The 12,144-nt window shown below is 40.3% G+C and overlaps 1 protein-coding gene across 6 annotated transcripts in view; it reads left to right on the plus strand.

Moving 5' to 3' along the window:
• Positions 1-12,144, plus strand: part of MIPOL1 (mirror-image polydactyly 1) — a 672,982-nt gene that overhangs the window by 459,312 nt on the left and 201,526 nt on the right. For all 6 annotated transcript variants that reach the window (XM_033952866.1, XM_033952872.1, XM_033952868.1 and 3 more), the window contains one exon: positions 6,807-6,901. In XM_033952866.1, coding sequence (XP_033808757.1) covers positions 6,807-6,901 — 95 coding nt within the window. The remainder of the gene's footprint in view (positions 1-6,806; positions 6,902-12,144) is intronic.

A 12,144-nucleotide genomic window follows, 5' to 3' on the forward strand; every position in this document is an offset into this window, starting at 1 on the left:
TGACTTTTCCTCCTCCTCCTCAATTTTTTTCTCCAATGCGTGGTTCCCTGGTTGCATGTAGCCCTCAATGTGCTCCATTGCAGCCCTCAATGTGCTCCATTGCAGCCCTCAATGTGCTCCATTGCAGCCCTCAATGTGCTCCATTGCAGCCCTCAAAACAGTTGACTGAAATGCTATTCAGATTCTATAAATGTGTTTCATTTCAATCTCGCCCACTTGATATAGTAACTGCCAACAATCTCCTAAGTGTATTACTCAGGTGTCTCATTTATGAAATTTGCTTCTGTTGACAATCCAAAATAAACCGAGTTTTGAAAATACTCGTTTATTCGTGAAGTGTTGTAGAATCAATATGTATATTAATTTTTTAATGTTTAATACCATCTAAACAAGCAGGTCAAGGCAGTTTACAAAACTAGCAGTATGTGTAAGCTTTAAATTTTGTGGTGGCCTTCAAAGCTTTCTTGTATTTACACTGCAGCCCTTTGCGTGAAAAAGATTGGAGACCACTGGTCTAGGAGAACCCATAGGCTTGATAGCCCCTTGGTCCATCCAGACCTGAAATGTTTACAGTACAGTTTTCATGCTAAAAACAGCTCACTTGCTGCTATTCATGAGCGAGGACTCCAGACTGCGCCATTCATTTCAAGTCACAAGGGTATTTTTTTTATCCATGATCCTGCCCTGCTTTCCTCTATTCAAAGGAAATTTCCAAATGATTCATTTTTGTACAAAGTCTGTGGGTGCCTTTTATCCATGGACTTTACCCCAAGTTTCAAAACAAAAGTACATATTTTCCCTTTAAAACGTGTCCTTGTTTTAAGGTACCCATTTTCCATCTGGTTTTTTATTCATGGAAAATAACGTACATAGATTTGAAAATGCAAATTATAGGTGTCATTTTCCACCTTTAACTAAAACACATCTTAATAGAAGTCAGATTTACATGTTGAAATGGCATTTTATAGAATTGTACAGCCATTTTTAAGTGTAAAAAGTAGGTACACCAAAAGCTTGCACATACTTTTATGCACATCACTTACAGTCATGTGAAAAAATTAGGACACCCCATGAAATATTCAGTTCTTTCTTAAGAAATGTTCACACATTGATGTCAAATCTTTTTTTTTTATTTATATCTGGAAAAGAAAATGATGTAATTGCAGGTAAATAACAAATATTTTCCTTGATTTACTCATGAAACAAAAGATATCCACAAAAATGTGTATTCTAACTGAGGAATAAATTAGGACACTCCCACATATCTTCCAACTTTAAGTAGCTCAAATCACACACAGGTGTATCACATCAAGTGCACATGATTAGAACATCGTTACTCAACATTTTAAACTTGGGTATGATAGTATATTATGGTCTTAAGGTGGCCAAACAGGTTGAAAAGGTGACGATGAAAGCTAAAAGGATGCTTGGGTGAATAGAGAGAGGAATGGCCAGTAGGAAAAAGGAGGAATTGATGCCCTTATATAAGACTCTGGTGAGACCTTATTTAGAATATTGTGTATAATTCTGGAGACAACACTTTCAAAAAGATATGGATGGAGACGGTCCAGAGGAAGGCAACTAAAATTGTTATTGGTTTTCATCATAAGATGCATGGGGGACAAACTTAAAGATCTCAATATGTATACTTTGGAGGAAAGGCAGGAGAGGGGAGATATGATGATGTATAAATACCTATGTGGCATAAATACACATGAGATGAGTCTCTTTCAGTTGAAAAGAAACTCTAGAGTGAGAGGACATAGAATGAGGTTAAGAGGTGATAGGCTCAGGAGTAATCTAAGGAAATACTTCTTTTTTTTTTTTTTTTTTCTCTTACAGAAAAAGTGGTATATGTCTGGTATAGTCTCCCAGTAGAGGTGGTGGAGACAAAGACTGTATCTGAATTCTAGAAAGTGTGGGACAGGCATGTGGGATCTCTTAGGGAAAGGGGAAGATAGTGGATGTTATAGCTAGGCAGACTGGATGGGCCTTTGGGCCTTTATCTGCCATCATGTTTATATGTTTCTATTAGAAAATACACCTGAACAGCCATAACTTAGGCTTAGACATTTAGGCCTGGTTTTCTATAAACTGCACCTAACTCCAGAGTGCTAACTGCAGATTTTTTTTGGCACTGAATTTTTTAGGTAGCGTGCAGGGGCATAATCAAAAGATACGTCTAAGTCCGTTTGGGGCCTAAGTCGCCAGTTGCCCAAAGTCGGACATGGGAAAAGGTCCATTCTTGAAAAATACGTCCAACATATATTTTTTTTCTGAAAATTGTCTGTTCATCCAGCCATCTGATCGTCCAGACCGCTAAGTCATCCATCTTTATACCCCATTTTCATCTAAAAATTTGTCCAAGTCAAAAATGCTTAGAAAAAGACCTTTTGGACATGGGCAGGGTCAGCAAAAGTGATGGACTGGATACGCAAACATTGCACCAGAGTACTGGGGTACCTTACAGGGGCACTGCTGTGAACTTTGCAAAAAGGGTGCCACATATACATCTCACCACAAGTTTCAAGTTTATTTGAAATTTCTTATACCGCCTAATCAAACCTTCTAGGCGGTGTACAAAATCGTTAAAAACATTTGTTAGCTAAAATACAGTTTAAAAAGACAAAACATCACCAGGAATATTAACTTTCAGAAACGTATTAAAACATTAACAAATGGGAACAAAAGGGAAAGGGGCTGGAACTACAATAAACAAGGAGAAAGAAAACATGTAAGGAGAAAAACGAACGATAGGGAGGGGTGCAGATGGTAAAACCTTCTAGGTTCTAGGTCATCCTTAAAAGGACAGTTAGGTTTCAAAAGCATCAAGAAAGAGAAATGTCTTTAACTTTGTCTTAAAGCCTATGAGTTGATTTTTCACGTAGGTAATTAGGGAGACTGTTCCAGAGAGAGGGGGCGCTAACAGAAAAAAACTGAAGACCTCATTGTGTTTATATGTTTCAGTGATGGGATAGAGAGAAAGTTTTGAGCTGTAGATCTTAAAGTCCTTGTTGGATTATAAGAAATAAGAAGGTTATTAATGAACTAGTATTTTAGCCCGTTACATTAACGGGTGCTAGAATATATGTCTGACTGTCTTTATTTCTGTCTCTCTCTGTCCCACTGTCTTTCTTTCTGTCTTTCTCCCTGGCCCCCTTTGTCTGTCTGTCTTTCTGTGTCTCTCCCTGTCCCTGTGTCTTTCTTCTTTTCTTTCTGTCTCCCTTCCTCCCGCTGGTGCTAGAATATATGTCTGTCTTTCTTTCTGTTTCTCTCCCTACCCCTGTCTTTTTCTTTCTGTCTCTCTTCCTCCCGCTGTCTTTCTTTCTGTCTCTCTCCCTCCCTGGCCCCCTTTGTCTTTCTATCTTTCTGTCTCTCTCCCTGCCCCTGTGTCTTTCTTCCTATCTCCTTCCCTACTTCCTTGTGCAGTAGCCGCAGCATTCCCTCTCCCTCCATTTCCCTGTGCATCATCATTTTTTCCCTCAGTCTAGCTTCTCCTGCCCCTCCTACACTCACTACTTTAAACTTCGGCCCGGCCTGTAGGTTAGGGGTTTCTCAAATTGACCGCCACCCGCTGCTGGTGGCTCCGTGCTCCATGCTCACCTGCCGTGGCCTGCAGCCACCGTGGCCTGCAGTCGCCGGCAGCTGACAGCCACTACGGCCTGCAGCCACTGACAGCCAAAGTGGCCTACAGCTGCCGTGGCCTGCAGCCACCGCAGTCTGCAGCTGCCGACAGCCGCCTCGGAGGAAGAGAGAAAGAGAGAGATTTGCGCACATGCGCACTCCTACCTGCGGTGCCCTACAGCGCCCAGAAAACGGGAGCACGCAGGTGGGAGTGCGCATGCGCGGCTTAGGGTTTTATTATATTAGATTCTGGCTGGTTATTTTCTCTAGTTTTGAATGTTAATAGAAGAATTTTGTAAGTGATTCTGTGTTCTATTGGTAACCAGTGAGCTTTATATAAAAGAGGGGTAACATGGTCATAATTTTTTGCATTAAATATCATTTTACTGCAGTGTTCTGTACTATTTGGAGTCTTCTTATTTCCTTTTTTGTTATGCCTTTGTAGAGGGCATTACAATAATCAATACATGAAATTACAAGAGAGTGGATCAAAATGTTCAGAGAAGCAGGCTCTAACAATTTAGATAAAGATCTTATCATGTGCTGTCGATAAAAGCAGCGTTGGACCACCGTGCTAATGAGTAGATGATAATTAAATTTACTGTCAAACGTGACTCCCAGTGATTTTAATGAAAATACCACTTTGATAGGTTGAGTCATGAGTTTAAGAGGAGTTTGTAGAGAGAGTCCATCTTTGATAGGAAAAATCATTAATTTGGACTCGTCGATGTTCAAAGAGAACATGTGTGAGTCTAGCCAAGAATTAATTTTTTCTAGTTTTTTATTTATGAGGTTTATTTCATTTAAGTTGTGTAAATAAATCGGATGGACTAGTTGGACATTGTCCACATAGGTGAACGTTGTGAAACCAATAGATTGCCCTAGGGTTAAAAGGAGGCTAAGAAAATATTGAAGAGTAAAGGAAATAGAATTGAGCCTTGTGGGATATCGTATTCAGTTGTTATAGAAACTGAGGATGTTGTATTGAAGACTACCTTGGAGGACCGATCAGTGAAAAAAGAAGAAAACCAGTCTAAGACTTGGTCTCTGATTCCGATATCATACAAGTGCAACAAAAGAAGCTTATGATCTATTGTGTCAAAAGCTGATGAAAGGTCTGAGATGAGCAGAATGGACTGAAGATGATCGAGATGGTAAAGGATTTTAGTGGTCAACCCAATGAGTGAAAGTTCAGTGGAATGATGTTGACGGAATCCAGTCTGATTTGGATGTAAAACTTTTGTTTGTTCGACGAAGTCTGAAATTTGGCGAAAGACGATTTTCTCTTTGAGTTTAGCCAGAAAAGGAATGTTTGCGATTGGTTGATAATTAGAGGCTTCATGTACACTGATTTTGCGGTCTTTGATTATTGGATGAATAATTGCCTCTTTTCATATTTTGGGAAGTAGTCCTGTAGATAAGCTGGTATGGACCAGGTTTAAAATGTCTGGACCAAAAAATGAGAAAAAGCGTTTCAGTAGGAACGGTGGAAAAATTTCTGATTTGGAGCCTTTTATATTTAGTGAATTCAGGTTTCTCTGAAGGTCTTGAAGAGTGGGTAGGGTAAATCTTGAACATTCGGAGAGAGGAAGATTTATGAGTGTGGACATATTGATTGATTCCCTAGAGCAAGGGGGGGGGGGGTTGTATTGGCAATGCTTGCTTGTGAAAAAGAGTTTCTAAGTTTTTGGATTTTTTTTAATGAAGTGGGAGGCAATAGTTTGAGCTGAGGGTAATGAGACTGTCACGTTTGGCTCTGTCTTCTGTGTGGTGAGAGATCTTGCGATTGTGTATAACGTAGAGGTATTTTTATTATTTGTAGAGGCTTTTTCTCTTTGTTTGGAGTAGTATTCTTTTTTTGATCTGATAATTTCTGATTTGTAGTAACTAGCTTGTTCCTTCAATTTATTTAGGTTATATAGAGTTTTAATATGTCGCCATTTTCTCTCGAGAGAACGTAGTTGTCTCTTGATAAGAGTTAGGTTAGGATTATACCAGGGTTTTTTGGTTTACACGGAGAGAATAGTAGGGACTACGGTATCTAACAGTTTGGTTATGGCGGCTTTCCATGAGGCAACTTTCTCCTCGATGGAAGCTTCTGACATTTTCGCTAATTTGGACTCGAAGTCGGAGGAGATGGATGCGTTGTCTAGTTTTGAATAGTCTTGAGAGTTTATGGTCTCGGGGCTAAGATTTGATGTATACAGCCTGATAAACTGGGAGAAAGAAATAAGAAAGTGATCAGACCAAAGAAGTTGTGTGCAAGACTTGATTTGGAATCGGTCTTCCTGTAAGGTTGGCACAAGTACCTTATAGGTCATGGTGAGCCCACCCAAAACACCCCCAAAATCTACTAGACCCACCTATCTACCATCCCAATAGCTGTTATTGCTGCAGGAGCCACTTATATGGCAGTGAAAGAGGGTTAGGGGTTTTTTGGGGGTGCACATGTGTCACCATGAATGCAGTGATTAGAGTGGCTTATGGGCCTGGGTCCTCCTCTCTATGGTTCATTAACCCATCCCCAAGACCACTTAAGCCACCTCTGTGCAGCTCTACTAGGCTTTCCTATGCCAGACTGCCAGGTGCTGGTGTTCTGGAGGCAGATATGTAAAGTTGTCATTACAATTTTATGGGGGTGGGGTTGGGGGGTTAGTGATCACTGGGGGAGTGTGTAGGGGTTTGTACTTTGTCTCTGCAGTGGTTATCTGGTCACTTTGGATACCTTCATGTGACTTAGACCTGGTTTTAGATGGCCTAAGTCACAATGTCCATGTTCCTTCTAGGCAATGTTGTTAAACTTTCGGTTATACATGCAGTATGACTAAGTCTATGACGGCCGACGTCCCGTCCAAATCCCACCCTTGTCACTCCTCCTGAAATGCCCCTTTTAGCTCTGGGCGTACTGCAGCACTGTGAAAGCCTATGTCATTTTTAGATACGTCTAAAACCCAGTTCGATTATCGGCACTTGGACGACTTGTCTCACTGATTGTCTAAGTGCCGAATTAGGCCGGTTTTTAGACATATTTCTGTTTCGATTATGAGCCCCTTACTGAATATAGAATTTACTTCTCTAGGAAATTAACAGGAAATATCTCATTATATATTATTTCTACCTTAAATATACAAGAGAAGAGTACTTAAAAATTACCAACTAACAGTTGCACAATTTATTTCCAGAACCAGATGATATCATTACAACAAGATCGAGACAAAGCCATTCAGCGATATAAAAAACTTGAGGAAGAACTCCAGACTCTTCGTGTATATTACAGGTAAATGGCTAAGTCCCTAAAAGAAAAATTTCATGCTCATGGATGATGAATTTCCTTCCTTGAATTTAATCGTATGTGCAATCCTGTAAAAATTGTGTCCATTTTTTAACCAGTTTGATAGGAAAAATATATTCAATGGACATTGCTGTCAAAAAATTTGGAACAGTTCTATGAGATGTGCATCGACCTCTGATTTTTATTAAAGGGCCATTATCTAAATCTGTTTCACACTAAATTGTTTAAAAAAATGGATTTATGGATGACAAAACAAGAAATCCTCATTTTGTTAATCTGTATTTTTTATATTTTTAATAAGCCACTTAAAATTTTATAATACGTCATGTGAAGGGCAATTCTATATCAGGGCACCACTTGAACATGTCACTATCCTGGGTAAATGTACACTTACGCAGGTTTGAACAGCAGAACACAAACACAGTTCTGTAAGTGACAAAACTATGGGGATAGTGGGAGAACAATACCATTATGATGGGGATAGTGTAGGGATGGTACCAATATTGGCAGGGATGGGGTGAGGATGGAAAAGAATTGACTGGGAATGGGTAGGGATGGAGACCATAATATGTCCCCACACACACCTCTAGATTGAAGTCTGGATTATCTACAGGATTGGACAGAGTGTAAACCCTGAAGCTCCAGTTCTGTATCACAAACTTCATATTCCCCAACAATGGAGTACACCCCCTTTATAACTTGCCATATCAAAAATATTCAAACTGTGATCATTACTGCATGCTTCTTCCACTGCTAAATACTTTTTAAATCACTTTTTTTGTGTAGTAGCTCAGGGCTTTTTGTGCTGGTATGATGTACCAACATCTGTTTTTGCCTGCGGCTCTGTGTTCAGCGGCACCTCTCTCCTACCCCACAGCCCTTCCAAAGCAGTGAGTTACTGGCATCAAGGAAACCACATTACTTCCTGAAGCCTCTCTCTGCTGCTGCCCCACCCACAGGAAGTTGCATCAGAGGCAGCGGGCAGCAGCAGGAAAGGACTGTGAGCAGGAGCAATAGGAGTAGGAGGGGTGCCACTCATGAAGGGAGAGATACCATAGAGCAGGGGTGCCCAAATGGTCGAGTGTGATTGACCAATAGATCGCAAAGGCAATGCAGGTCAATCACACTGCCAGTGTCTCACTTCCGGTTCACCACACAATTGTTTCCCACGTACACACCTTTATAGGACCCCCAGGGACCCCTGAAGAAGACTTTTTGTCGAAACGCAGACCGTGTTGGGTCCTGTATCCCTAGCGGACTAGGTCCTTTAAGGCTCTTATGTGGATGATTTACTTTTATGTGGATGGAATTATTTTATGTGGATGATTTTAGTGTACCTTTGGAACTTTGATACTTTCAAATAAAGTCCATTTAGGAACATCGTCACTCCACAGAGTTTTTTTGGGAGAGAGAAAGACAGAGATCAAGAGGGGGCCAGGGGGAGAGAGAAAGAAATACAGGCAGGCAGGCAGGGAGAGAAATTTTTATCTTTTATAAGTCCACTCGTATTGGGTTACTTGTTTTTAATCCCTCCCTTTTGTTTATACCTTTATATCTTACTTTTCTTTAATCATTGTAGTTCTCCCCTTTTTTCCACTCGTATCCGTTTGTCTAATCGTGTATGTCATTGTTTTGTCTAATCTTATATGTTTATTCTGTTAAAGTTATGTATAATTGTATTATCTGTTTTTACCCTATTTTAAAATGTATAACCACCTTGAAATAAATGATAAGGTAGTATATCAAATTTTTAATAAACTTGATAAACTTGAGAGAAAGACAGAAAGAGGGGGCAGGGGTTGAGAGAAAGAAAGAGAAACAGAAAGAAAAGGGGAGGGGGTAGAAAGAAAGAAATATTGGATTTACAGAAGAAGGAAGTGCAACCAGAGACTCACGAAATCACCAGACAAAAAGGTAGGAGAAATGATTTTATTTTCAATTTAGTGATCAAAATGTGTCCGTTTTGAGAATTTATATCTGCTGTCTATATTTTACACTATGGCCCCCTTTTACTAAACTGCGATAGTGGTTTTTAGCACAGGGAGCCTATGAGCATCAGGAGCTGCGAGGGGCTTTCAGCGCAGTTTAGTAATAGGGGAGGAGGTATATTTGTCTATTTTTGTATAATTGTTACTGAGGTGACATTGCATATTTTAAAGTCATCTGCCTTGATCTCTGAAAAAAAAACAACCCCAAATACAAATGATAATTAACATTTTCTCTGCATACAATGTGCTTTCTGTTTTTTAAAATTTTATTGTTGGTAGATCATTTTGACTTGGTCATTTTAAAAGTAGCTCGCAAGCCAAATAAGTGTAGGCACCCCTGCCTTAGAGGTTTGTATGGGGAAGAGAGGGAGAGATCATAATACCATGTATGTGTGTGTGTGTGTGTATGTGTGTATGTGGGGGGGGGGAACAGACATGTAGAAGGAGAGAGATAAGAAACCAGACATGTGAAGAGGGGGGAGGGGGAAAACCCAGACTCTGAGGGGCCATATGAAGAAATGTCAGACCTGCAGGAGGAGAGGGTGAGGGAGAGAACACAGACCCAGGCCCATGGTGGGAAGGGGGGGGCAGAGGAAAGGATGCCTGATGCACAAAGTGGGAAAGGATAGGATGACAGGAAAGAGAAAGATCAGCCTGAACTGAGCAGGAGAGGGAGTAGGGGAGATTCTGCATTTGGGAAGTCTGAAAGAGTGATATCAGAATGAAGTGTGTGTGTGTGTGTGGGGGGGGGGGGTGCTTATTACAGGATGCTGATGAATTAAAAAGGAGAGGAGGATAACCTGTAAAACACACGGGAGGCAGCTTGCTGAGGGATGCAGGTAAAAAGAAGGAAAGAGGAGGGACAATCTGGAAATGGGCAGGGAAAGAGACACAGCAAAGAGATGGATGAGGAGAGAGCATAGGAACAGAGAAGGACATTGCTGGACATAGGGAATAGACAGGGATACAGAGGAGAGATGTTGGATGCAAGAGAAGCAAAGAGAGAGGGAAGAGATGGTCACATGAAAGGAGAGGATGGGAACAGAGGGAGGAGATGGTGCCCATGGATGGAAGGGAAGAGGAAAGAGAGAGGGGGGTGGTGCATATGAATGTAGAGGGAGGGAAAGAGAAGAGAGAATAAGTGGTGCACATAGATAGAGAGGAGGGGAAGGGAAGAAGAAAGAGAGAGAAAGGGGATGGTGCACTGGATGGAGAGGAGGGGAAGGAAAGAAAAGAGAGAGGGGACAGTGCATATGGATGGAGGAGAAAGGAAAGGAAAAAGGAAAATTAGAGCAAGATTGGGATGGTGTGCAAGGATGGAGATAGGAAAGGAGAGAGATTGGGGATTGTGCACATGGAGGGAAGGGAAGAGGGATGAGAGCTGCACATGGATTAAGGGGAAAGGAAGAGAAGAGAGGGAGGAGATGTGGTGTATGGGTAGATGGGAAGGGAAGAGATGGAAAAGTAGAGAGATTTGAAATGGAGGCAGAAAAATGGAAGGCTAAATATGAAAAATTAAGTGCCAAAGATGGATGAGGGCAATAGGTGAAGAAGTAAAGAAAAGAAACAGCAATTAGGAAACAGAATTAAGAACACAGACAGAGGGAAGTACAACCAGAGACTGGGAACAAGATGGTCAGAAAAATAATATCACAAGACAACAAAAGTGGGAAAAATGATTTTATTTTCAATTTGGTGACTAAAATATGTCAATCCTGAGAATTTACGTCTTTATATTTTACACTGTTCAGGAAACAATCCATTTCTTTCTAGTTCTCTAATATTGTACTGCATGTAGAATCTGGCATCTTAGGGTTTCATTTGTATACGTTTATACTTTAACTTTGTGGGCCTGGATTTGAAGAAGGTTCTTCTGTTTTCTGTATGTATGACCGAGGCCAGGTGTTCTGGTAGGGATGGAAGTCAAGAAGCATTGGTTGGTGTCATGGCCCCAAATAAAAAGATATCTGTTGGCTCTCCTTTAGCACTTTAGGACCCCAAACAGTCTCAACTTAAAAATTAACGATAGCCACTGAATTATGTTACAGATTATAATGGCAGTTTTACATGGCAACTGAAGCCAGCTGGAAGGAGAGGGTTTTTAAAAGCATTGAAAGCCCAGGTGCCTTATATTACTAATTTAAAAGTAGGGGGGACATGATGTGCAAAAGTGTCGCTTTGGCTTGCCCCCATTTTGCCACCCAAACATTTCTGTCTAAAAATACCTGTCTAAAAATACATTTCTGAAGCAGTGTTCCCGCTGCTTCAGTGATGGCTTCCAACAGCAACCAAAATACCAATATGGGCAGGAGGGTCTTCCAGCACAGTGCTTATAGGTCATGATAGCTCTGCCCCCTGACAACAGGAGATATACACTAATTAACCAGATAGGATACAATGGGGGTACAATGTGAAGACAGTGTTTATATGGTAGATACTTTTTAATCTAGAAAACAAACTCCTAGGGAGTCGATATCATATAGTCTGTAAAATGAATAAAAGTAACAATCTATGTGTGTATACCAAAAGAATAGTGTCAAAACTCTGGCCTAATTTATACTGGTGCCAGAAGAACTACTATCACTGAACTGGGAATACAGGATCCTAGAAAGAATATGGTTAACAAACTGAAGAAGATAAAATCTCAAGGAGAAAAAAGATCAACCACTATAAAACCCAAACAAAACTAGCAAAATGGAAGTATATTTCCAAACAAATCAGAAAATGAAAACTAGATTTGAAAAAAATGATTTCAAATGTCACACTTCCTAGCCTCAATTCTAAATAAAGAAACTAAATAAAGAAAAAGACAAATTTTTACTGCTAAGCCCACTCAGAATCACCAGCGACAACACTCAAATAGCATTGCATAATGCCCCACTGAAACTGGAATTAGAGCTGAGAATCCTAGGGATTATATTCGACAAGAACCTATACTGGGAGGCACAAACATTAACCAAGAAAATAGTCACAACACTGAGAAAACTGAGATGAATTTGGTATTGCTTCCCCTAAAAAAACTTCAATCACTGGTACTATCCCAACTAAAATACTGCAACGTCCTTTATGTAGGATGCAAAGAAAATATATGGAAAACACTGCAAACTATTCAAAATGTTACAGTAAGACTAATTTTCTCAGCAACTAAATATCACAAAGTGACACCCCTGTACCTCAAACTACACTGGCTCCCCTTCAAAGAAAGATGTAAACTATGTACACTGATCTTTTTAATCTTTC

The sequence above is a fragment of the Geotrypetes seraphini genome, chromosome 7 (genome assembly GCF_902459505.1).
Source record: "Geotrypetes seraphini chromosome 7, aGeoSer1.1, whole genome shotgun sequence".
Taxonomy (NCBI): domain Eukaryota; kingdom Metazoa; phylum Chordata; class Amphibia; order Gymnophiona; family Dermophiidae; genus Geotrypetes; species Geotrypetes seraphini.